The 25703-nt window shown below is 47.5% G+C and overlaps 1 protein-coding gene across 2 annotated transcripts in view; it reads left to right on the top strand.

Annotated features, from left to right (window-relative positions):
- The window catches only part of LOC111161080 (myosin heavy chain 10), a 118419-nt gene that overhangs the window by 36223 nt on the left and 56493 nt on the right, over positions 1-25703 (top strand). Inside the window, exons 5-11 of one of the 2 annotated variants that reach the window (XM_022524562.1) lie at positions 4713-4815; positions 5425-5454; positions 12296-12388; positions 20990-21053; positions 22700-22798; positions 24914-25057; positions 25305-25400. In XM_022524562.1, the coding sequence (XP_022380270.1) occupies positions 4713-4815; positions 5425-5454; positions 12296-12388; positions 20990-21053; positions 22700-22798; positions 24914-25057; positions 25305-25400 (629 nt within the window). The remainder of the gene's footprint in view (positions 1-4712; positions 4816-5424; positions 5455-12295; positions 12389-20989; positions 21054-22699; positions 22799-24913; positions 25058-25304; positions 25401-25703) is intronic. The other variant, XM_022524563.1, reaches the window with a different exon arrangement.

The following is a 25703-nucleotide window of genomic DNA, read 5'->3' as shown; positions in this document are numbered from 1 at the left end:
GGATTGCGCACGTCTTCACAAAGCCACCGAGGGCCAAAGACCTCTCTAGAGAACCAGAACACCTCCAGGCCAGAAAACACTGACCTTCTGTGTCCCGATGTCCTGCACGAGACGCAGGCTGCTCACTGTCCCTCCTTGATGACCTCACACTGGCAGCATGTGGACCAGCACGGACAGAGCAGCCTTCCCGTGCAGAGCGCCTCCGTCCGTGGGTCTGGTCTCCTCGGTGGAAACCAGATCAGATCCCTTTGTCCTCCTGGCTTCGAGGTCTTGTTCTGTCGCTCTGCTCTCTGAGGATTCTCCTGACCCGCTTCCTCGGTGAGAACCCTGCCGAGCTTTCCGATGGGCTCCCTCCCGTCTTTATTTCCGTCCAAGCTGCTTTGATTTCTCTGCCTCTCTCTGGGATGGATGTGCTGTTGCCCTTTTAAAAAATTATTTCCGAGATTTCTAATTCTATGCCTTTGATCCTACCACCTCTTTCATAGACACGTTGGGGATTAGCTTTCTTTTTTTTTTTTTTTTTTTTTTTCTTTTTTACTGCTGTTAATACCTCCATCCTCCTCATACCTACTTATTAGCATTATTGCCATTCGCCAAGAGCCTTCTGGCCGGGGGCAGAGCTAGGCTCCTTACAGGCATGCTCCCAGGCCTGTGAAGTACTTAGTCACTCACTGAAAGGAGTATAAACTGAAGCCCAGAGAGCTGAGTCACTCGCCCAAAGCCCAGAGCTAGAGAGCAGTGGATGGGGTTTCAATCTAGGCAGGTCATCTGGACACCATAACCCACATTCTTCTTTTTTAAAAGAGTTTATTTTACAGAGAGAGCGACACAGCGAGAGAGGGAACACAAGCAGGGGGAGTGGGAGAGGGAGAAGCAGACTCCCTATCAAGCAGGGAGCCTGATGCAGGGCTCAATCCCAGGACCCTGGGATCATGACCTGAGCAGAAGGCAGATGCTTAATTCACTGAGCCACCCAGGCGCCCCCCACCCCATAACCCACATTCTTAACCATTAATGCAAGCGCTATGGATTTGTAAAATAATTCGGGGCTTGGTAACCTAAGGTGCCCCCTCCCTAAGTGGTGGGCGAGCAGGTGAGTGGACAGTAACTGGACGGTGATGATGGGCCTCAGACAGCCCGTGTTCTTTCTTCACCACGGGCTCCTGTGTTAGAAGCTACTGGCCACATTTTAAGACGGGTTATGTGCGGCTCCCCATCTCCCCTCTCGGGAACTTGCTAGTAACCTCTGTCTTTACAGCCATGTCCTCTGTGTCAAAGTCCCCTTAGACCTGAAATGTACAGAAATGTGGCTGAGATAAGCATTGTTGAAGCACCGCCCGGTGAGTGTGACAGGGATGGGGTAGATCGTGTTAAGGACACACTGAAGCGGGTCCAATGGAGCGGAGCTAGCGGAGAAACCACAGAGACACAACTAAGCAGAAAGGGAACAATCAAAACTATTTTCCAGACAAGTCATCATCAGTCAAAATGAGAGGCTCATTTCCTCGCCTAACAGAAAAATTATTTGTTTGAAGCCAACCGCCAACATCATGATTAGCTTTGAAACACGGAGTATTTTGAATAAAGTTAACAAAACGGAGAAAAACCACTACACTCGCTCTTGAGAAATGAATGCATGAATAAAATGCGGATCTTCTCCCGGGACTCGGGAAGCTTCTCGCTGCCCCCCAGAGTCCCTGCAGCTCTCTGCGTCGCTGTTGGTTTGCCTCCAGCCCCACATTTATACCTGCGCTCTGGTTCCTGGCAAAGATCTTGGCGTTCGTCTCTCCATCTGCCTGATCGTGGTGCCCCCCCGATTTCCCTGGCCTGTTCTCCCTTTTTGGGAGGCTCTCCCCAGAACATCACGTCTCCGGGGAGATGTCCGGTGTCCTCCGCTCCTGTCTGCCTTCCCCCTGCTCCCCCCAGCCACTTCCTTGATGCCTTAAAGACATTCCTCATGTCCCACACTCCTCTTGCTTGTTTTTGTGGTTTATCTTCTCTCTTCTCCTGAACTTGAGCTCCGCAAGGATGGAGACAAAGGTTCACAGCTCTGGCTCTTGTGCTCAGAAAAATCACCCAATACTGGTCGATTTCTAAGTATTTGTCGAGTGAGTGCAGTTACTACCTTAGCCAGGCACCAGAGGAAGCCAGGTAGAAAATAATAAGGATGTTAACAGCAGGAATAAAAATTATAAAAAGAGCCTAGGAATAAACTTGAAACGTGTAGGACCTGTATTGATTCATTCAGCCCCTGCTGTGCTGGACCCTATGATACCAAAGATCGATGATAAGAAAGATACGCTGCTTGCTTGTCATGAACACAAAATTTACCCGAGAGCTAGAGATGAAGACGTCCTCTCTCCTTAAAAAAAAAAAAAAAAAAAAGCATGCATATTAATATTAGTTCAGAATGCCACCTCTTATTTTTTTATTTGTGGGGGAAGAGGTGAGGGACAAAACTTTGAACAAAACTATTTGAGCAGAACAAAATTATTTGAGGTTTATCTGAAAAAATACATTTCAGAGACTACTCGGGTGTTTTGTTTTGTTTTGTTTTAAAGAAGACCAATGCTGGGGGCGGCTGTGGCTCATCCTGTTTCAGAACTCTTGAAGTACGTTTCTGGCCTTCGACTAAGCTGTATGTAGAAGTAAATATCAGATAATAGTTCAGATCACGGGGTAATGAGTGTCTTTGTCAAACCATTGATACTGGGATGTGGGCTGAATCATCTGGGGATAAAATCTGATTATATATTTACCCCAAACTATAATTTTTTTTTCCAGATGGATTAAAGATTTCATTGTAAAAAGTGAAACCATCAAAGTTCTGGAAGAAAATACAGATGGATTTAATAATAATGTTATAAAAATGAGAACATAGATGGGTATCATTCTGGTGCAAGAAAGGCCTTTTTAAGCACAAACAGCAGGCGAAAAACCCTTGAATTCGGTCTATTGAGTACCTACAGTTCAAAACTTGTAGACGGTAAAACACACAAGGGAACTGTTTTTTGTAGAACAATGGACGGTGGTTAAGGAACTTCATATATTAAATATGCTTATAAACCAGTAAGTGGGTTGTTTCTAGAATCAAATCTTGTAGCTAGAAAGGTTCTAACATGATTCCTGCCTTGTGCAAAGGGTGGCGTGAGGGCCTGAGAAGACGGTTTCCTTACTCAAAGCCATAGGACTAGCGGGTCAGTTGGCTCCCTTTGCCCGAACCCTCTGCAATTAAGATTGTAGGTATAGGTGCAGAGAATTAAGATAATAATGTAAGCAGTAAACCTGAAAAATTTTAAGTTGGGGCTAGTTCATAGTACAATCCTGAGTATACTTCCAGGGAAGGGTCAGAGTTTACTAGAAAAATTAGACTTTCAAGCCTTGGATAAAACAAGCTTAGAGGATTATTAGCTAGCCATGGGTTTAATAATATTTTGGGGTTTCTGGTGCTTTTTTTCTGTTTCTGGGTTTTTTTTCCCCACCTGGGGCTTTTTCTCTTCCTTAATGAAAAATCTAAACACATACGAAAATTTTTCTTTTATTCCAAATTGAGATTTTCTTGATTGTGTAGATAGGTTCGCTTTGAATCCTATCTTAGGAAGCCTTTGATATTTGAACAGAAAGACCATAACTTAGGCATCCCTGTGCCTAGCAGCTTACCTGAATTTCAAGATTAGTCCTTGAGTAGAAATAAAAAGCTGCCTTTAAAATGTGCCAGCCTTGTTTTTAAACACGAAGCAGTGACATTAGTCCCGGTTTGTAACCAAACTCATAGTGTTTGTTTTCTCTACAAATTGAGCACTGGCTCTGTGTCGATGCTGCCCAAGGTTACATGGATTAAAAAAGCCAACACAAACACAAATGCACAATAATCTCAAACAAACAAACACATAGTAAACACTTGCACGGGGTCGGGCTCCCCGTCTCCGGGAGCCCAGGGCACAAAGCCAGCAGTCTGCAAGAGAAAGTTCCACAAGGTGTGTACGAGCTTCCGCACGGGTGGCGCTGGGGAAGGAGCAGTTGGCAGCTGGTTTGGGGAGCAGATGCTGAGAAAATCTTGCCTGGACTTGAATTTGAGCATCAGTGGGCATCCCAGAGTCCTTTCCACATCTTCAGATTAAATCATCCTCACTGTTTCAGGAGCCCTATTTCCAGCATTGGCTGCGTTTCTGGGACTGAGGAATTATTTCATGAACTTTTTTTTTTTTTTTTTCAAGATTTTATTTATTTATCTGAGAGAGAGATAGTGAGAAACAGCATGAGAGATGAGAAGGTCAGAGAGAGAAGCAGACTCCCCGTGGAGCTGGGAGCCTGATGTGAGACTCGATCCCGGGACTCCAGGATTGTGACCTGAGCTGAAGGCAGTTGCTTGACTAACTGAGCCACCCAGGTGCCCTGTTTCATGAACTTTTATAAAAAAATGTCACTTCTCTGGTAGAGTCCCCAAACTCCAAGGAAAAAGCCGCATTATGACTCTATCCTTTGTCTTACTGGCACCTTAAAAAAAAAAAAAAAAAAAAGTTTGGGATAATTTAATTATTTAAAATTTTTAAAACATTTTCTGACTTCTGCTGGTAGGTTTCCCCCCCTACTTACACTCTTTTTTACTTTCTACCAATTCTTGTTCCAACTCCGTTAATTGTGCCCATTGTAATTTGGGAATATGTGAGCTCAGCTTTCTTTCAGGTGGCCTGTGCTCTTTCCTCTTCCAGGGGTGAATCGGGTGCCGGGAAGACAGAAAACACGAAGAAGGTCATTCAGTACCTCGCGCACGTCGCTTCTTCGCATAAAGGACGGAAGGACCATAATATTCCTGTAAGTTTGCCTTCTCTGGTTTGTTTGTGTCTCAGGGTTATTCTTTCAGAATTTCAGAAGTCAGCGTCAGGAAGCCTGGCATACTGCTGGGAGAACCCGCTCCCTTGTGTGCTCCCACCCCCCACCCAGAAACTTCCTCCGCTCGGGAGGGAGCAGGTTGACCTGGAAATTGCTATTAACTAGGTCTTTCGCACAGGCCAAGTGGAATTAGCGGTGGTAGCTTGAAGCCTAATCCCTCTCCGAAGCTTCGGGAAGAACTGTTAACGATGATGAGTGTTGCTTCCCAAGATGTCTTATTCCACTGAAGGAAGGTCCTCAAGTGTCTTTAACACTTCTTTCCGAAAGTGGCACGGCAGCCTGTTGCTGCTAACCGTCTGGAGCAGCTGGAGGCGGAGATAGAAATTTGGGGACCACTGATGATAGAAAAGGGGTACGACCAGGAGAGTCCCGCTACCCTTCATCTGCAGATCTGCAGGAGGGGTCGGTGACGCAGCCACACCTGCTCTCGTGGTTCTGAGCTGCACGTTGACCTGGTTCTGTGGATGTGGCTTCCTGCTCGGAATGGCCCAGACTCGCTAACATTTGCATTTATCTGTTTGTAACAAACAGCAGGAGTCGCCTAAGCCAGTGAAACATCAGGCAAGTGCTTTTCTTCACGCTTCTGAGTCTTGAATGCTCGCACTGATCTCTGTCTCTAGATTGAGTCTCTGTTAGAAGCAGATACGGTTAGTCCTGAGTGACGTCCCCTGTGAACACCTCATTTTGGAGATCTGTCGCTTAGGGACGTGTTCTTTTGCAAGCAGCATGCCCCCTCGCTTCAAATTTGTTTGCTAGATGAGTTTTGATGTTTATTTACCCCTTTATCATGACATTGAATCACATGTTTATGAAGCCTGAACCCTCAGGGTTTCAAGTGTCAGAGACCAGGCGGGATGATTTTGATTCTCCTTAAATACATGGAAGGCCGGCGTTGTGCCGACATTAAATTTCAAGTCTGCGGCTGCAACTTGAGGACTTGTGACTTTGGGGTTAACATGTTTCTAATTAATTAATGTTTTATGGCTCCTATGTGTTTTAGCCTTAAAGGCTTTAATTTAATAGATGAAGGTAGCACTTTCTTTTCTTTCTTTTTTTTTTTTTTTTAAAGATTTTATTTATTTATTTGACAGACAGCAAGAGAAGAAACACAAGCAGGGGGAGAGGGAGAAACAGGCTCCCCACTGAGCAGGGAGCCCAATGCAGGGCTCGATCCCAGGACCCCGGGATCATGACCTAAGCGGAAGGCGGACGGTGAAGGACTGAGCTCCCCAGGAGCCCCCGCTCCCCAGGAGCCCCCGTTAGCATTTTCTGAATCTGGTCAGGTAGCAGAGGAGTGTTGTTCTTTCTGATTAGAGAACTTGCCCCCTGCTGGCCCCCCAGAGCATAGCAACGGACAGATGGCCCACCAGGGGTGTTTCTGCTACCGGGGAAGGAGAGGAGGGCAGCCCCAAGCCAGAAGCCCCAGACGGAAAGGGATGTCTGTCTTGGACTTAACCTTTCCCCGGCACCGGAATAGTTTCGAGCAAATAGGAAGCAAGGAAAGATAATGTTATGGAAATATGGAAATGTTATAGATTTATTAATATAAAGAAATGATCATAGGTATCTACAGGAATAGTCCTAGATACCTGGATTTTCACGTATCTTTCTTAAAATTCTTAAGTTGTCAGATGGCAAAGCTGTCTCCTGCCTATGAAGGCCTGTGATGTCCTTTTGTCCCTTCAGCAAGAGTGGACACTCACCCAAATTGGAAGGGGTAATGAAGTCATCGTTATCCTAGAGGACCCTGAAAGGCTCTTTTGCCAGTTACAGAAGGAACCTCTAGCCCTGAAATGACCTTTTCTTGGTGTCCTTGAGGCACAAGCTAACATGACCTTTGAACGTGTACTTTGGTCCCTCGTGAAACAGTGCGAAGTGATTAACGGGCACACTTGGGTTTTCCAAATCCATGATGTGGAATTTCACACATCGTTTATCACTAACATTTTGTTTCGATGTCATTTTAAACTACAGCGCGGATCCCCGTTGTGTGTGAGTCGCATGCCGACCCGGGAGTTTCCCTTTGGGTCGCAGGAGTCCCCGGGGAGCAGGTTTTCCCGCACCTTCTCTGCTGCGCATGTCCTTCTGCATGAACTCCCAGCCCAGAAGCTTCCGTGCTGCTTTTCCCCGCGTGTGTTTTCCCACTTGTCTAGCCCAGCACCAGCCGTGCTTCTGTTTCTAGAAACCTGAGAAGAGCGCCGGTTCTCAGCTTTGCTTCCCCAGTGCAAGGAACGGAAGCTACTCCTGTGCGGCAGTGACCCTGGAGGGGGTCGTGTCGGGAGGGTCCATCTCTGCCCTCGCTCCCTCCCCTCCCCAGGGACCCCGAACCCCCTTCTGAGAGTTACCTCCACAGAGTAGTCGCTGTGTTGCAGGCCCTTTACCTGGCGAGGGTCTCCTTTGGTTTGACATCCCTGGGTTGTGTATTTACGGTGAGCTCGACGGGCAAAGCTCGCTCAGGGTCCCAGGAACCATTTGGATGTGTTTCTGGTGTTTTGTCCCCAGAAAGTAGCATGAAGCATCAGGACAAAGAGGAAGGTATTTTGAGGCTCCTTTATTTATCTGTCTCTTGGCTCATTTTTTTGTTTTTTTTAAACCGCTCTATTGAGGTTTAATTCATGCCACTTAATTAATTTAATTAACGAATGCCATCAAATTCATGCATTCCTACAGTCCCGCATCGCCATTTTTAGTACATTGAGTTACGCAGTTTTCCCTGCAGTACACTTGAAGACCTTCTCATCACCCCAAAAAGAAACCCAGTAGGCATTCCCTTCCACATCCTTCCAGCCCCTGGAAACCATTCATCTACTTTCTGTCCCTATGAATTTGCCCGGCTGTGTGTATTTTATACAAAGGGAACGCTAGAGAACGTGGCGTTCTGGGCTGTTCTTCCCTTCAGCGTGATGTCTGCACGGTTCATCCGTGTCGTAGCATGCATAAACCCTCCCTTCTTCCCCTGCCAGAGTGGCACTCTGTTCTATTAAATCAGTTAAACCGGCCACGTTCCACCTGCTGATGGGCATTCCGATGGGTCCCATTTGGGGACCACTTTGAGTAATGCCTCAGTGAACATTTGTGTACAAGTGCTCATGTGGACCTGTGTTTCCTGCTGTCCGGGGTGTGCGCCTGGGACATTGCTGGGTCGTGGTGGTGTTCTATTTCACGTTTTGAGGGCCCTCCCCGCTGATCTTCAAGTGACGGTGCTGTTTTGCACCCCGCCCCCTGCCCCCACCAGCCATTTATGAGGATGTCAGTTTCCCCATCTTGTCGCCATGTTGGTCCTCATTCTGTTGAGCTGTCCCCACAGGCCTTTGTGCTTGCCTTTAACACTTAATCCTCATGATGGAAATGCAAACAAATTTAAATCAATTTTCAAAAGGAAGGTCACAGTATTTAAGCAGTAAGTGGCAAGCATTGACCTATAAACGCAAGGCGTACTTCTTCTAACAGGGTTAAGGCTGGCTTAGCTTTGTCCCCCAGGCAGCTGGAAGTGGTCTGGGCGACACGCTCCCTCCCCGTAGATTGCTGTCACAGGCCCTCACAGTCTGACAGAGTCCCAGGCCACTGAACCCAGGCCAAGTTCAGAGCAGATCTGAAAATAGCTGATTTCTAGAACTTGACCGTCCCTGAAGGATGACTGTCTTCAGACCAGCCCATCTTCCCAGCCCACTTTCGACTCAACCCAAATCTGGATGGCAGCTTCGGGGTGACTTCCTAGCTACTGGCCTAAACGACCTTGAACTAAGACCAGGCTGGTGACAGATGGCAAGTAGCACGTATGGAAATGACAGTCTGCCCGTGGAGATTAAGTCTGGTTCTTAGGACTGTTGGTGAGGGGCTCCCACCGGTTTTCAGCCCTCTTGTGGGGAGTGGGGACACCTGCAGCTCCACTAGCCTGGCCCTCAAAGCCCAGCACGATCCCAGCCCACGTCCCACTGCTGGCTGAACTGGAGGTTTACCAATGTCAGAGTCCTTTTATGTGTATTACACAGCAAGGACATATATTACCATATCTACAAGGGTATGGTTTTCATTGTGATTGGTAATCCTTTAAAGCATCGTATAATTCTACATACTTAAAACTTCGAAAATAATTTCAATGGCTAATGCTAATTTCCCCCACCCCCACCCCCACATTCCCAAAAGACTTTTCTCATTGTCCTATAGACTAGAAACAGGGGACATCTCCCATTTGATTCTAGCAGAAAGGTTAACACTTAGTCATTGTCCCCTGAGGGTTTATAAATGGCTTCATAATTTGGTTGAGTGATGTTAGTGCTGTTTAATCAAAATGTGAAATTGTATGACACCGAAATGGTCAAATTTCATGGTAATTTCTCAATGTAAGACCCTTTTGGGGTGTTTACTGATGTTAGCTTTGTGTCAAGCTTTTTGTGATTCATTCTTGAGTTACTGAGATCTCTACTTGGTCTCGGTGATGTCACCGGTCCTTTAGGAGAAAAGTTAGTACCACGACCCTGTCAACCTTGTGGCCCCAACAGCAGAGGCCTAGGTGTGCCCCAGTCTGCAGGTCCTACGGGGAGAGCAAGGATTCCTGCTGCTGCCTTGGGCTCACCCCCAGCCCCTCCCTTAACGTTCGCTCCTAGCAGTTTGGGGACCTCTCATTGTGCATTCCTTCAGCAAACACTCATGGGGATCCTTCTGACCTCACACGGACCCACACAGGTCCAGGGGATACAACCAGCTGTTACGAGCCGGCAGGAGAAAGAACAGAATCTGAGATCGCACACATAAGCACGCCCACGTACACTGACACAAAGAAGAAGAGAGTCCTTGCATCCACGTCTAGGGAGTATTAAAACGGGGTACGCAGGACACATTTTCCCTCAAGTTAGGAAAACATTTGAAAAGTAAAATAGTCAAGCATTTTTGTTATGACGGGACAGGAGGATAGTGTGTGATTTTAAGAACTCTGGTCTCAATTTTTTTTTTTTTTTTGACAGAGATCACAAGTAGGCAGAGAGGCAGGCCAGGGGCGGGGTGGGGAAGCAGGCTCCCCGCTGAGCAGAGAGCCCGATGCGGGGCACGATCCCAGGACCCTGGGATCATGACCTGAGCCGAAGGCAGAGGCTTTAATCCACTGAGCCACCCAGGCGCCCTCTATTCTAGATCTTTGATCTGACAGTGGATGTTTAGTGTAAAGATAATGCCCCGTTTATGAAAATTCAGTGTTTTTCTGACAGGTTATGCATTCTGATCCCACAGACCGAGTGAGGTAAGGAGGATTCTAGAGCCCAGTGTTTGCAGAGCTCGGACACCAAGGGGTTCACAAGGTGTTGGTTATGGCCACACTGATGAAGACAAGTGCTGACCTCCAGGAGAAAGGCCCTCTATTGGATTACAGAATGATAGCTAACTTTTTTTTAAAGATTTTATTTATTGGAGAGAGAGGGCGGGGGGCAGGGGGCAGAGGGAGAGAAACTCAAGCAGGCTCCCCGCTGAGCAGGGAGCCCAATGCGGGGCTTGATCCCAGGACCCCGGGATCATGACCTGAGCTAAACTCAGATGCCTGTAACTACTGTTCTTTTTTTTTTTTTTTTTTTTTTTTATTTTGACTAATGTCTTTTTTTTTTAAGATTTTATTTATTTATTTGACAGAGAGAGATCACAAGTAGGCAGAGAGGCAGGCAGAGAGAGAGGAGGAAGCAGGCTCCCTGCTGAGCAGAGAGCCAGATGTGGGACTCGACCCCAGGACGCTGGGATCATGACCCGAGCCAAAGGCAGAGGCTTTAACCCACTGAGCCACCCAGGTGCCCCTGTAACTACTGTTCTTTAATGATGGCTCTCAGTTGTTAAAATTGGTTACCAGGTTATCCTGTTTTAAGAAATCTGGGGAGAGGGGCGTCTGGGTGGCTCAGTCGGTTAAGTGTCTGCCTTCAGCTCCCGTCACGATCCTGGGGTCCTGGGATTGAGTCCCGTGTCAGGCTTCCTGCTCCGTGGGGAGTCTGCTTCTCCCTCTGCCTCTGCCTGCTGCTCTGCCTGCTTGTGCTCTCTGTCAAATAAATAAATACAATCTTTAAAAAAAAAATCTGGAGAGCCTCTAATGTTTAGAAGGATCTATATCAGAAATAACCTGGTGTTTTGAAGTCCATGACCGGAAGACTCCCTGTGTGGGGGGCATATTGTCTAATGCTGAGAAAGGAAGTTTCTGGCCCAGTCGATGGGACTTGAGCTGTGTCGAGATCTGGACAGCTCAGCTAACCACTGGAGGGTGGGGAGCATTCCTCCCCGTGTCCGTGCCTCCCGAGCGCGTCCCCACCCTTTCCACTGAGTCCTCCCTCGCCCCAGCCTGTGTGCATGGCAAACATTTGTCCTTCTTTCTGGGTCTGCCGATACAATGCTCCACTTAGCATCTGGCCGTCCATCTGAGACTCTCACAGGAGGGTCCTTGGGACCCTGTTTTGCTCAGAAAATCGCATTTGCTAGTGCATTGTAATCCTTTCTTCAGGTCTAGAATACCGTGGTATCTGGAAACACCCGGGTAAGAGCCATGTTGGTAAAACACATTTCTCTAAGCCCTGCGATGCAGTTCTAACATGACATCCCAGGAGCACAGCGTCACTTTCTCGTGCTTTTCATGGCCAGAACTAGCATCAGGCTTTCTCATAAAGCTTCCTGTCACGGGTCATGATCAAGGTACCTGTTAATATTCTTAACATCTTTTGTTTGTAAAAATCTGTCGTAGAGCCGGATTTGCACGTAAAGACACAGAACCAAGCACAGAGCCTATCACAGACTCTATAGTTAGCCTTTTGAAGATTATTTATTTACTTACTTATTTGACAGAGAGACAGTGAGACAGGGAACACAAGCAGGGGGAGTGGGGGAAGGAGAAGCAGGCCTCCCATGGAGCAGGGAGCCAGATGCGGGGCTTGATCCCAGGATCAGGACCCCCGTTGAAGGCAGACGCTTAACGACTGAGCCCCCAGGCGCCCCTAGTGGTTATTATTAGAATTGGCTGCCTTGCCTCCCTGGAACAAGGCAGAGTAGAAATGAACAGAAGTGTAAGTATTACTGTCTTCTTCATCGCAGCCACCTGCTAGATTTCATTTCATGAAAACCCATTTGTTTTATTTTCAAAAATTCTCCACCTAGATTATGTGCCCTGTCCTCAGAGTTCTCTCCTGTGCTCCATGTGACTTTTCCTTCTCCTTCTGATCGCTTTATAAACGCTAATTGTTTTCCTTTAGCAGAGCTCATGGGACCAAGAACAAAGCCAAGAAGGTTACAGGTGGCACCCACAATGGAAACAGAGGAAAAGAGAACAAGTTTTTGTTTCGTATTTTCTGCCGAGGATTGGAGTAAAGACACGAGATTAACATACATCTGCTTTGTGTGTCTGTGTATGTGTGTGTATGTGCGTATGTGTAATGTCTTTTAGGGGGAACTTGAACGGCAGCTTTTGCAAGCAAATCCAATTCTGGAATCATTTGGAAACGCGAAGACTGTGAAAAATGATAATTCATCTCGCTTCGTAAGTTTGAAAGCACATGAAACCTTTCATTTCTCTGATGTCTGGTTAGATGTCTGCCGTGATTAAGCAGCTGGAGTACTGTCTCTCCCTGGATTTTAGGGAGAGGCTAACAGACGTAGGCTAGACCAGTACTGCCCCGTAGAAACGTGACGAGTCGCGTGGGATTTTCAGTTTTCCAGTAGTGATTGTAGTGATATATTTACTGTATATAATGATATGTGTAGATAATTGCCTTCAAGGCTGATCTGTAATGCTTGTCGCGGGCCTGATGTGGCGGCAAAATGAGAGGCGTGTGGAGGACTTAGCGCGCAGCACTGGGGTGTCCATGCGCCCCAGACAGTGTTGGTGTTCAGCGTAGTCACTTGTCCCATTCATACTCGCTGTTTCTTCAGTATACGGACTCAGAATATTGGGTCAGTACTATGCCTTCTCTGTAAAAATTCTTCTTAGCTGTTGGGCTCTGTTAGTTCCTGGAGAGCGTCCCTTTCTCCGTCTGTTGGACCATCAGTCCCAGAGTGCCTGAGGCTGTCCTGGGTGATGGCCAGATCGACCTTCCTGCAGAGACCCTGCACTCCCCCTCCAGCCACTCACAGTCAACACATCGGTGTCAGACCTCCCTCCAGAGCCATATATGGCAAAACGGGACCCACCTGCCGTCCATCTTTTACCCTGGATTATAGTCCTCCAGATGTAGTGACTATTTCCACAGTGAGATCGGAGAGGGTCTTCAATTTCAGTTATTTCTACTTAAATCGTTGAGAGTTAATTCTCTGTTTTTCATCCTTCCTGATATTAGAAGTATTTGTAGAAGTCCAGAGACTTCTATTCTGATGACTCCTTGATGGGTAGTTTGGGGAGAATCTAGTACCATTGGGACATTCGGTTTAACTCTGAGATTGTAAAGTCATGGTGTTCACGTTGACTTTCTGGCAGCACAGAATGGGTGATTAGTGGAAGCTACCAGATACGGGCTCACAGAGGACCCAGCGAACCCACAGGTAGCCACATAACCCTCTGTCTGAGCCTGCCAGGACTGCCATAAAGAGCACCCCAGAGTGGGGGCCCTGAACCGTAGAACTTGATTTTCTTAGTCTTGAAGGCTGGAAGTCCATGACTGAGGTAGCAGCCAGGTTGGTTTTCTCTGTGGTCTCTTTCCTTGGCTTGTAGATGACCACACAGGCCTCCCTCTGCGTGTGCCTGTGTCCTGTTCTCTTCTTGTAAGGACACCAGTCATGTGGGACTAGGGCCCTAGTGACCTCGTTTTAACTTAATTAGCTTTCTAAAGACCATGTCTCCAAATATAGTCCTGTTCTGAAGCACTGGGGCTTAGGACTTCGAATAAGAATTTGGGGCGGGACGTGACTCAGCCCATGACACCCTCAGAGATAATTTTAAGTACAAGAGGCTCTCCCAAGTTAGGCACAAAATAGGGATCTGTTTGTTTGGAATATCGCATGAGTAAGATAAATTTTGAAGATTCATTCAACCCAAGTTCGTTAGGTAATGATTTTAGCTTTTTGCGTACAGAGTGAGATGACAAATATACCTGTGTCGGCAGGAAGCGTGGCTGTGACTTTGGGATTCATAAAAGATCTGGGACACCATGCGTCATTGGTAGAGTTTTTATCTCCTGGATCATCAGCACTGAGCCTGAGCCACATTTAAATCCTAAATTCTTGCCCCTGAAAGCCTTGTGTTTGGTGGCCTCGTCATGGGATTGAAGATACAGCGAGCTACCAGCTTTGGCATGTGAATCTCTATGAGGATTTATAAGGATTCTGAGTGGAAAATGTTTTATTTTACCACATAAATCAAGTTACCGGTCTATTCTGACCTCCCCTGCCTTGAGCCACTCTTGAAATTCAGGAGAAAGCATTCTGTGACAGTCTTCTCTTTGCCCGTCAAAGATAAACTGCAGCCAGCCCTTTGGTAAAGAATGTTGCGAGTCTGTTACTGAGTAGTCGGGATCCACCTACCTGCCGGCAATGTCCTGTTTGGGACAGATGGACGAGTAATTCCGTGTTGGTTCCCTGTTGCCATGTAACAAGTTGCCCTCGGCCCAGTGACTTGAAACCTGTATCACCTCAGTGTGTCTGCAAGATGGTGGTTCTGACTTGGGGCCCCTCATGGAGGTGTCACTAAGGTGGTATTGGCTGGGCTACAGTTCTCAGAAGGCTTGATGAGGCGGGAGGATCTTCTGAGCTGACTCAGGCGGCTTTTGGCAGGAAGCCTTGGTTCCTCACCTCAAAGGCCTCCCTGGAGGGAATCCCGCTCCTGACATGGCAGCTGGAGTTCCCCCAGAGCAGGTGGTCTAAGAAAGCAAGACAGAAGCTGCACAGTGTTCTTTACGACCTTGGAAGCCACATACCAGGCCTTTGATGGATTTTACTGGTCACACAGACCAGCCCTGATACATGGTGGGAGGGGACTGCACAAATGCACTCGGACGGCAGCACCAGATGTTGGGGATTACTGGCGCCATCTTGGAAGTTGGCTACCACAGGTCATTAGAGAGATTTCCATATTGACAGAGGTAGGCTGTGAGCTGTAATTTGCATTACTGTGGATCTGTGGCTCTCAGTGGGAGACCCTTGGGGGACATTTGATAGTGTCTGGAGACATTTTTGGTTCGGTTCGGGTGACGGTAGTGGTACGCCTCTGGGATCTAGTGGGTAGAGGCTGGAGTTGCTCAGCATCCAACAGTGGACAGGACAGGCCCCATGACCAAGAATTATCTAGCCCAAAATGTCATTTCTGTCGAGGTTGAGAAACCCCGGTCCAACTTGTTTCTTTCAATTGGAGTCTAAATCAGGGTCATCACTTTTTGGAATTTATTTGCAAAGTAATTACTATCCACGAGTCTCATTCAAGGTTATTATTTACACATCCTATGCCCAAGGTTGATGGAAGTAATTCTAGTAGGAACCTATTTTATGTCCCACTGGCAGGAAGAATTTCTTAGTTTTCTTTTTTTCTTTTTAATTTCTTAGTTTTCTAGCAGGATCAACTCTGGCGAGGCACTCCCATCTAATCTAGATCCTCGATAAACCCAGTTTCGGCTGGTTACCCCCTCCCACAGCACTTGTGCTCCTGGATTACAGTCTCAGCTATACTCAGTCTAATCTGTTAAAAGTCAATCTTCTTTAAGAAAAGATTTTTCACTGAGGCAGTGTTCTCACAGAGCTAGTTGTTAACGGGAGAAACAAAGGTGTCATTGTGGGCTCTTAGAAAGTCAACTTTATGTCAACTTCAAGTCTTTATATCGTTATATAGGATTTTTTTAAAGATTCTATTTATTTATCTGATAGAGATCAAAAGTAGGCAGAGAGGCAGGCAGAGAGAGAGGAGGAAGCAGGCTCCCTGCTGAGCAGAGAGCCTGATGTGGGGCTCGATCCCAGGACCTCGGGATCATGACCTGAGCCGCAGACAGAGGCTTTAACCCACTGAGCCACCCAGGCGCCTCGCTATATAGGATTTTTTTTAAAGAGATAGCAGTAGCTAGCTACTAACCCATCCTGAGGCATTAACTGCACAAAACCACAGCAAGTAGTTGGTTTTAGTGGTTCCATAAAAAATGGTGAGGTAATCGGTTATGCCGGGGGACAGGAACTCAGTTGGCTGCGGCATCCCTTTGGCAAGTCCCAGTGGGTATGGCCAACACTTTGCTTCTCGGGCATTTGAGGGTAGCTGGTGTGGGCTCATCTTTCTGTCACATCTTCTAGAATTTAGATTTTGCTCTTAGGCCCTTCAGTTAACTACTGAGCTCCTGTCCTTTGCCAGGCACTATGGTTCTCACGTTCTTTCCATTTGGATGTCTTAATGGAGCTCTCAGATTTCGCACGTTCCAGTGGGACCTTTTCCATTCAAAAATCTGTTCCTTCCATCTTCTGTCAGGACGTGGTCCTAGCAGGTTCTGTCAGGACGTGGTCCTAGCAGGTCACCCAGTTGCACTCGCGTGAGATGAAATAAAGCCACAGAAACCCAGAGGAATAAAATAGCTAGGAATCCTCCTGGCCTCAGCCTGTCCTTGTGGCCTGTGTCCAGACTGGAGCGAATCCTGTCGGCCACGCTTCTAGAACGCCTTTCAGATCTGTCCACAGTTCTCCTCCTCTCTCTCCTCAATACCCAGTGGGTCTAAAACCCCATCTGAGTTCATTTCTCTGTCGCTCTGTGCACGGCGTCCTCTTGCCTTTCCTCACAGTCTGTGGGTGAGCTCTACCCTGTCCTGCTGGCGTGTGATGCCTCTCACAGTGGGGCCCATCTCCCTGCTCTCTGGATCCTTAGTCCCTGGCACTGTGCCTCACACATGTAAGTATACAGTAGGCGCATATTTATGTTACCGCGTGGTTCCCTCCACTCTTTCTGGTGGAGCCCACCTTCATCCGGGTCTTAACTTCAGTGTGCGGTTGAGCTCGGGGCATCCTGCGTGGGCCAGACCCTCAGGGAACAGAGGGTTTGGGGCCTGGAGTGGCGTCCCGCGTCAGGCTGGGAGGGAAAAGTGCCACCGAGAAGCACGCGGCATGTACAGCAGAGCTGGTGGAGTCATTTTGTATAGGACACGGGCTTGCAGTGAAAGTATTTGAAACCGTCAACTCTGCAGGCTTTCGGATCCATTGGCTGCCATTCCTTTGATCTCGTAGAGACAAATCATTTCCTGAAAAAGCTTTTCTTTCAGAGATGCGGGCGTCTGGTTCGTGTTAGAGGGGACTCCGAGGAGAGCTTTACCCTCAGGAAAGAGCCGTTCCCGGTTAGGCCTGTTGTGTTTCTGGGGAAGCCACACGCGTTCCAGATGGGAGATTTACGTCAAGTGACGCTCTTGTCCTGAAACCCTGAAAGCAGGGGCTATGGTTTCTGACCGGCAGGGGCTGGCCCATCTTCCGCCAGTGAGTCCCTCTCTGCATTTGGCCAGTCTGCATTTTCCCTCCAAGTGGAGTCACTCGGGCGGTCCCCAGTGTCGTGCACTTTTGCGTCAGGAGAGCTCGGTCACGCTCCTGTGTCCTCGCCAGCCTTCGTTAGCAAGCAGGCCCTCGGAACAGTTTTGTAAGAAAGTCGAACACAGTCCCCGCTCAGTCCCGTAAGCCCCCCCCCCTCACTGAAGACTTGTGGGGGCAGCTGTGACCGTATCAGAGATCAAGTGTGGCCTCCAGCGGGAAACAGGCACGCGGCCATTTCACCTGGAGCTCGAGGCAGCCTTCCCGACACACCCCGTGGCCTCTGGGCCTTTCTAGAGTCTTAGCGCCTTGTTCACACCAGCCTCGGGGTGTCCGTGTACTTCCAGTCCGTCCGTGTCACCCCAGCAATCCTCACATCCATTCTCTAAGGAACGAGACCCCTTCCCTCAACCTGCTTTGCTCATGATAGAAGCTTCTGGAGCAGTTTGGAGACACACACCCACCACCTGCCCTTGGGTGAAAGCCAGCTCGTTGCTCCCAGAATGGGTTTCTCATTTTGGGCAACAGCTGCCGCCAGAGGGGCCGACAGGGGCCACTTGGGGTCGCCGCCAGCCAGAAGATTCTGTCTCTCGAAAATCACAGTGTGGTTTCTCTTGTGGCCAAGAGGGCAAATCCCACTGTGATGTGTCACGGTCTCCTGTCGCTCACAGTGGTTCTGTTTCCAGGAGCTTAAAGAAAACGAGCACAGAACTTCCCTTTAGTTACCATTCAGCTGGCAGCTGGCTCATAAGCTGTCAGGTCCCTCAGCTCAAGTGACACTCGTCCAAGCCTTCCTCTGTGTCCCCGTGGCCCTTGCTGGCCCTCTACAGGTGCCCTGCCTTGGCATCCTTCAGGTGTTGAAAGAGCATGACCTCCTGAGTCTGCTTCCATTGGGAGCAGGGGGCATTAGGTCAGCCTCTCTCAAGGCTATGGTCATAGGATTCATGTAAAGTGAGGCTTTCAGGTCACATGAGGTAGGGTACCTCCCCCCTTCCCTTCTCGTTGCACCCGGTTTTCCTAGCTCGGTCTGCAGTTTTCAAAATTGGAAAATTGGGTGAGTTCTTCACAAACGCTCATCATCTTGAACAAAAAAATGTAATCAGGTATTGATTTTAATGAATTCTCCCTTTGTTTTTAGTTTCAAAAGTCAACGTTACCGCAGCATTACTTGGCCCATACTGTCCAGAATTTGTGGTGGCATCCCAATACTGACGGCTCCGTTTTTGTACTTAAAGCACATATTAATGCAGCAAAGTAGGATACGAAGGGGCATAGTGTGTAAGAGGCTGGGGGGGACGGACTGGACACTCAGCAGAGAGTGTAGGCCCACGTGTGTAATCTGTTCATAGGAAATAGGAGGAATGATGTTTAATTATATTTTTTTATTGGTGTTTATCCAAGGGATCCTAAGAGATCCTTATTTATAAAAATTAGGCTGAGTTAAATCTTGCATCCAGTAAAATTCACCCTTTTAAGTGTACAGTTAGAAGAGGTTAGACATGTGTTTTGTACTGAAGCCAGCCCAGCGGCCCAGGGAGACTATCTCCTTCACTCCAGGAACCTTCCTTTCACCTTCATGTCGTCCGGTCCCTCTGCCTACCCCAGCCCTGGGAACCCCTGATCACTTTTGGCTGTGTGGTCTGTTTTCTTTAGGACGTCCGGTAAATGGAATCCCAGAATACGTTCCTTTCATACAACATTGTGGGTTTTTTGGACCCATCCACGTTGGTGGGTGTTTCTCTGGTCCCTTTATATCACTCAGTACTGCAGTTTCTTCATCCGTTCACCACCCGGTGGGCATTTTGGGTTGTTGCCCGTGGAGAGCCATCGCGAATAAAGCGGCTTTGGACATTCGCGTGCAAGTCTCGATGTGGACACGTGCTTTTGCTTCTCTTGGGTGACTCCCCAGGAGGGAGATCGCTGGCACATATGGTAATGTACGGTTCACTTACACGAAACCTGCAGACTTTTCCAAAGTGGCTGTGCCATTTTGTCTTCTTACCGGGGTTGTGGGAGAGTTCTAGCTGTTCCTTCTCATTGCTGGTCTTTCTTCAAAATGTTGCCCTTTTTGGCGGGGTATGTACTAGTGTCTCTTTATGCTCATTTCATTCTGCATTTCTCTAATAATTCTTGGCACCGAGCATCCTTTCCTGTACGACTGACTGTTTACCTGTCATCTTTGATGAAATAATCTCTTTGGATATTTTACCCAGTGTTTTTCTTGGCTTGTCTTGTTCTTGAATTGTAAGAGTTTTTTTTATATGTTCTGGGAACAAGTCTTTTACCAGGTGGTACTTTGCAGATATTCTCTGCTAGTCCGTGGTTTCCCTGTTTGTTTTCTTCACGGTGTCTTCTGAAAACAGAAGCTTGAGGTTCTCATGAAATCCACTTTATCAGATTCTAGTTGATAAACTCTAAATGTTCATCTCTTTGCATTCTTTCTAAGAAGTTTTTTTTTTTCTACTTTAAGATTATAAAGATTCTCTCCTGTTTTCTTTGCAAGTTTTCTGGTTTTAGCTCCTGCTTCTAGGGCTAAAATTCTGAAGAGTTAACTTTTTTATATGGTGTGAGGAAGGGTCTAGGTTCTTTCGATTTCATTTTGTGTATTTTTCAGGCACCGTTTTGTGAAAAGCTTAGTCCTTTTTCTGTTAAATTATCTTGGGACCTTTTGTTGGAGGTCAATTGACCGTGTGTGCGTGGTCTGTTTCTGGACTCCCTTCTGATCCTCTGATCCATATCTCTATATGGACCTACCACATACCAACCAACCTGTCCTAATGAACTTACAGCTTTTTGAAATCCAGTGGTGTGAGTCCTTGAGGCTCTGCTCCTCTTTCTCAACATCGCTATGACTTTTTTAGGTCCTTTCCGTTTCCCTGTAAATCTTTGAATCAGCTTGTCCAATTGCCCAAGGAAAGCCCTTCAGTCCCTTGACCATTCCTGTAACAAGCAAGCGTAGAGGGCAGCAAATAAACCATTTGTCACCATTGTCAGGTTTGTGGTTTTGCAAAACATTTAATTCATGAGATACTTGTATTTATTTGCTTTCTCATTTTTATGATCACTTTACTGGTTTTGGTGTTCAGGATTACGATAACTTTATGAAATCAACAGTGAAATAATCACTATTTTCTGTTTCTGTAGAAGAGTTATATATAGTCAGGCCATTAAATTTTTCTTAGGAATTTGCAAAACTGTTTCATCAGACCAATCCATCATTTTAGAAAAAGTAATTATATTTCATTTTTAATGATTATGATCTATTCAAGTTTTCTCTTTTTTTTTTTTTTCTTGAATAGATTTCCATTTTCCTAGGAAATTACATTATTCTGGTTTTTTTCAAGGCTGTCATGATAGGGCCGGTTACAGTGTTCCTTCAATGATGTGAAATCTTATCTCAGATTATGTAGAATTTTTTTCTAAGTTCAAAATGATTAGGGTCTCCTTTTTATTATATTATAGCCCAGGAAGGTAACCCGTCCTGTTGCTGCTTTGGGGAAATTTACAGAAATTTGGGGAAATTTTCCTTCCCTTTCTTTTTGGGATGATATTTATGACCCATTTTTGTAAGCAACTCAGGGATACTTGGCAGCGCACAGTGGTTTGTCACTTTGTTTGTTTATATCCTCTGTGTCCTTACTTATTTTTAATTGTTGTGGTTTCTTTTCAGGGCAAGTTTATTCGGATCAACTTTGATGTCACTGGGTACATCGTTGGGGCCAACATTGAAACGTGTATCCTTTTCGTAACAGCATCCTCCAAACTCAGGAGTGATGCCCTCTCTGGCCAGCCTTGGGTCGAGCCCCTGTGATGTCCCTCCGGTCACCCAGATGATTGGACGGAAGCCTGAAGAGGTCGTGACTCAGTCAGGTACTCAGTGTTAACTCCCAGGTGTTATTTTGCTGGTGGTGGTTGTTTGAACACTGGGTCCTGCCCTGTTCACGTGGCCGGGACCATGGAGAGAGCCGCTGAGCTGAGGACTGCCTGCTTGTGAACCAGGAAATGTTGCCACGGTGCACTCCGGTGCATGCCATCCTACAGAACCACTCTTCCACTGGGTGTTGGGGTGGCCCCTTTTGAGCATCTGCTCCTGGTATCCGTGGGATGGGCATGTGCCCCCCAAAATAAGCCTCATGAGTGTTCACTGTTAAGTCGTTTGAGTGTTCAGGAGAAAAGCAGAGAAGAAACAAATGTCAACTATGTAGAATCATCCGAGGAAATGTCACAGGCCTAGAGCGGCCTTCAGGAGTGGTAACTCAGTATAGAATTAATTTGAGTAAAGCGATAATACAGATGATTCTGAATGATGATATGCCAGTTAGGAAGGATCCAGGCAACAGTTCTCTGCTCCTCCTGGCAAGTATCAGAGATCCCATGATAGACATACAATGTTTCAATCCCTCAGATAAGGGAGAGATCAACATTTTCCCATTAATTCAAAGAATTGTGGCTTACGTCTCTGAATACACTCAGAGCCTGAAAACAGTAAAATCGCTTGCAAAATGACGGAGATGGATCTGGAGTTTCTTCGCATCGGTCTGCTAATGCATTCGCGCGAACATATGTTCCGCCAAATGTGGAGGCTGTGTTTGGGTTGATCTAATTGAAAATCTATAGCTGTATGGCGTATACAGAATTAATTCACTTGGTGAAGTCTCAGATCCGTGCCCCGGGTGCCCAGGCAGGTGTGCCGTGGTCTGGTTGGCAGGAGCGGGCTGGGGGTGAGCAGGTGCCGAGTGGGAACCCCGGGTGGGGTTGCTCCCAGCCGGCTCTAGAGAAACAGCAAGAGCAGGCCAGTAGCTGATTGGGTCAGGTTTGTCTCTGGTGTTTGGAAAGTCCAAGCAACACTGTGGCTGTCAAGGGCCTACCCCCCAGCATGTGGCTTTCCAAGAGGGGCTCTCAGGGAACGCAAGGTCAATTGCTTGGGTTATGGGGTCCAACCGAGCTCTGATTCCTGACTCTGCCACTGTGTTATTTTAATCCCCTTTGTGCCTTGGTTTCCTTGTTCCTGAGATTGTATAAACTGCTGGAAGACTTTTTCTGTTTTCAGCCACTCGACTTCCTTTCATAGAAACTTCTTAGAGTTCCTGGTTTGGTGCTGTGTTCTTTGAATATAACCCAGATTAGGGGCCGGTGGGGCAGAGTGGGGCTCGGGCAGCACCCTGACCTTCGAGCTCCCTCCCTCCGCGATCCTCGGAGATGAGCGAGGGACGTAAATGCGTCATTTTCCTTTTTCACTCACAAGTTTTAATCGTTCAGAATGGTTCATCGCAGGAGGGCTAATAGATATCCAAGAAAATGTTTTACAACCTAAATTTGTGTAGACACTGAGAGAGGGCTGGCCACCTCTTAAATTCGATCCTTAACCGTCTTCGCTCAGACCTTCTGGAAAAATCTCGTGCTGTTCGTCAAGCAAAAGATGAGCGTACTTTTCATATCTTTTACCAGTTACTGTCCGGAGCAGGAGAACACCTAAAGTGTAAGTTACAAAGTTTCTCACTATTTTCTATTTATTGGAATATGGTTTTTTATATTAAGTTTTTTTGAAAGAGAGCAAACGTTTTCGGGAAACGGTACGGCCGACCCTTGGTCAGTATAGGGCTGGAGGCACCACACCCCCCATCGTCACAAATTCACGAGTAACTTGTGACTCCCCCACAGCCTAACTACCTGTAGCCAACTGTTGAGGAGAAGGCTTTCCGACAACCAGCCCGTTAACATGTGTTTTACATGTTATATGCTCTATTCTTACAATAAAGCAAACTAGAGAAGGAAACGCTGAGGAAATCCCACACACCAGAATGGAAACGAGACTGAACTTCCGTGCCATGGGAGAAATACTCGATTTTAAGTGGCAGTTCTGTGGGCAGTGTTACCTTAGCTTCTGTATGTTTTTTTTCTTTTCTTTAAAAGAAGTTTTAGGGGCACCTGGGTGGCTCAGTTGGTTAAGCGTCTGCCTTCGGCTCAGGTCATGATCCTGGGGTCCTGGGATCAAGTCCCGAATCGGGCTCCTTACTCAGCGGGGAGCCTGCTTCTCCCTCTCCCTCAGCCCCTCCCCTTGCTTGTGCTCTCTCTTTCTCTCTCAGATGAATAAAGATTCAAAATTAGAAGCTTTAAATTAGACGAAGGGGGCGGCTGGGTGGCTCAGTGGGTTAGAGCCTCTGCCTTCGGCTCAGGTCATGATCCCAGGGTCCTGGGATCAAGTCCCACATTGGGCTCTCTGCTCAGCGGGGAGCCTGCTTCCCCATCTCTCTCTGCCTGCCTCTCTGCCTACTTGTGATCTCTCTGTCAAATAAATAAATAAAATCTAATTAAAAAAATTTAAATTAGACGAAGGATTTTTTTCGAGTTCTGTTTCAACATTGTAAGCATAAAAAGTAAGAAAAAATAAAATTACGTTCAGTAAATATTTTTATTCCCAGGTTTACAACTGAACACTTACGTATGCTTCCACAAGTACTAGAAGGAACTTAGAGTAGACTTTTGTTTATTTTATCTCGAAGCCTGAGGACTGGAAGCTCTGGGACCGGGTGGGGGCCAAGTTCCCGGTCAGCAGTTTGCTGAATCAGAGGTCTTTGAGGGCGAGGGGAGGATGTACAACTTCCTGATTTCTTCTGAGTCTCGAATTCAGGGCTCGTTCCATGTGACCATTATGTGTGTTATCCAGGGATCCCAACAGACATGGGCCTCATACTCCATCTGTCACCCAGGGCCCAGGCTCTTGCTAACCACACACACCTGCGAAAGCATTCAGCCCAGAAACGAGAGTGAGACCTGCAGGGAAAAAATGAGCCACAAAGAGTCTGCTTGGCAGAGAGTCTGCAGGAGAGCACGTGGGAACGTGTAGCATGGGGCTCAGGAGCCCGTGTGTTCCGATCCCCCCTGAGAAACACCTGCCTCTCGAGAAACACACTTCTCGAAAGGGAACGTTCCATTCTGACCCACGGTCCCTAAAACACAAGTGATCAATGCAGCGGCCGTTAGAATAGTCTGTTGTACACACAGGTTGTGTGGCCCTCGCAGAGGCAAATTTATGCCAGACAGACGGCTTGGAGAAAGGGTTTCGGGGCACTGGCCAGGCCAGTGGTCTGGGTCTGTACCTTCCACGTCTGGACGACGGACAGCCATCACTTCCAGCTGCCAATTTCATAGAGCCTGTAAACTACTGTCCCCAAAACTCCCGGTTGCAATTTTTAGCTGACCCCCTCATTTTCCCTCTCTGACGTAGATGATAGAAAACTATGTATTTTGTTTTTAAGATTTTATTTGACAGAGGGAGACACAGTGAGAGAGAGAACACAAGCAGGGGGAGTGGGAGAGGGAGAAGCAGGCTTCCCACTGAGCAGGGAGCCCAAGGCAGGACTCAATCCCAGGACCCCAAGACCATAACCTAAGCCAAAGGCAGATGCTTAATAACTGAGCCCCCCGCCCCCCAGGCACCCAACTGTGTGGTTTTGAAATGCGTCTACGAAGAGAGCACGGCAGGAAGCATGTGTGTTGGTGGGGAGGACACGAGCCACTGCACCCTGCAATTGGCCCCGGGCTCCTTGGGGCGGGGGGTACGTACACCACATCCCATTCTCTTTCCTTGCAGCGGATCTGCTCCTCGAAGGGTTTAATAACTACAGATTCCTCTCGAACGGCTACATCCCCATCCCGGGACAGCAAGACAAGGATAACTTCCAGGAGACCATGGAGGCGATGCACATCATGGGTTTCTCTCACGAGGAGATTCTGTGTATGTACACTTTCCCTGCCAGGCTGCCGCCCCTTCAATGAGACGTACCCACGGGGGGTGAGGGACGTAGCCCCAAAAACAACCAAGCGAATCACAGGAACCGCCCAGTTCCTACAAATTCCCTACGGGACCCATGTTGCCGAAAAGTTCTGTGTAGCTGATTTTTAGCACAAGATAAATGAGGGTATGTCTCTGCTACATTTTGAAGCAATAATTTTTGTTTTTTTCTTTTCACGTCCATATAAAGCAATGCTTAAAGTAGTGTCTTCGGTGCTACAGTTTGGAAATATTTCTTTCAAAAAGGAGCGGAATACGGATCAAGCGTCCATGCCGGAAAATACAGGTACGCAGACCAGTGCGGGTTTTGTTTCTGTTGTGCTGCTGTGGTGACGCCGTGTCGTGTGGTTCGTCGTGCTGTCCTCCGGGCGCGCAGGCGGTGTGCGTGGGAAGGAGCTCATGCAACGCTCCTCGGAGCCGTCTGGAGTGGAGCGTCCACCGAGTGAGTCCCTGAGTGAGGGACGAGCCGGGGTGGCAGCAGACATGCTGTCCCAGCCCTGGGTGGGGGACGGGGGGGATGTAGGGGACTGGGGCCAGGACAGCATATGCCGCAGACCCCACGCAGCTCATCTGAACGGGACTGTAGGTA

This window comes from Enhydra lutris, unplaced genomic scaffold (genome assembly GCF_002288905.1).
Source record: "Enhydra lutris kenyoni isolate GAN:26980312 unplaced genomic scaffold, ASM228890v2 scaffoldscaffold82, whole genome shotgun sequence".
Lineage (NCBI taxonomy): Eukaryota > Metazoa > Chordata > Mammalia > Carnivora > Mustelidae > Enhydra > Enhydra lutris.
Note: the sequence above shows the minus strand (reverse complement) of the source record. Positions and strands in the feature narration are given on the sequence as shown.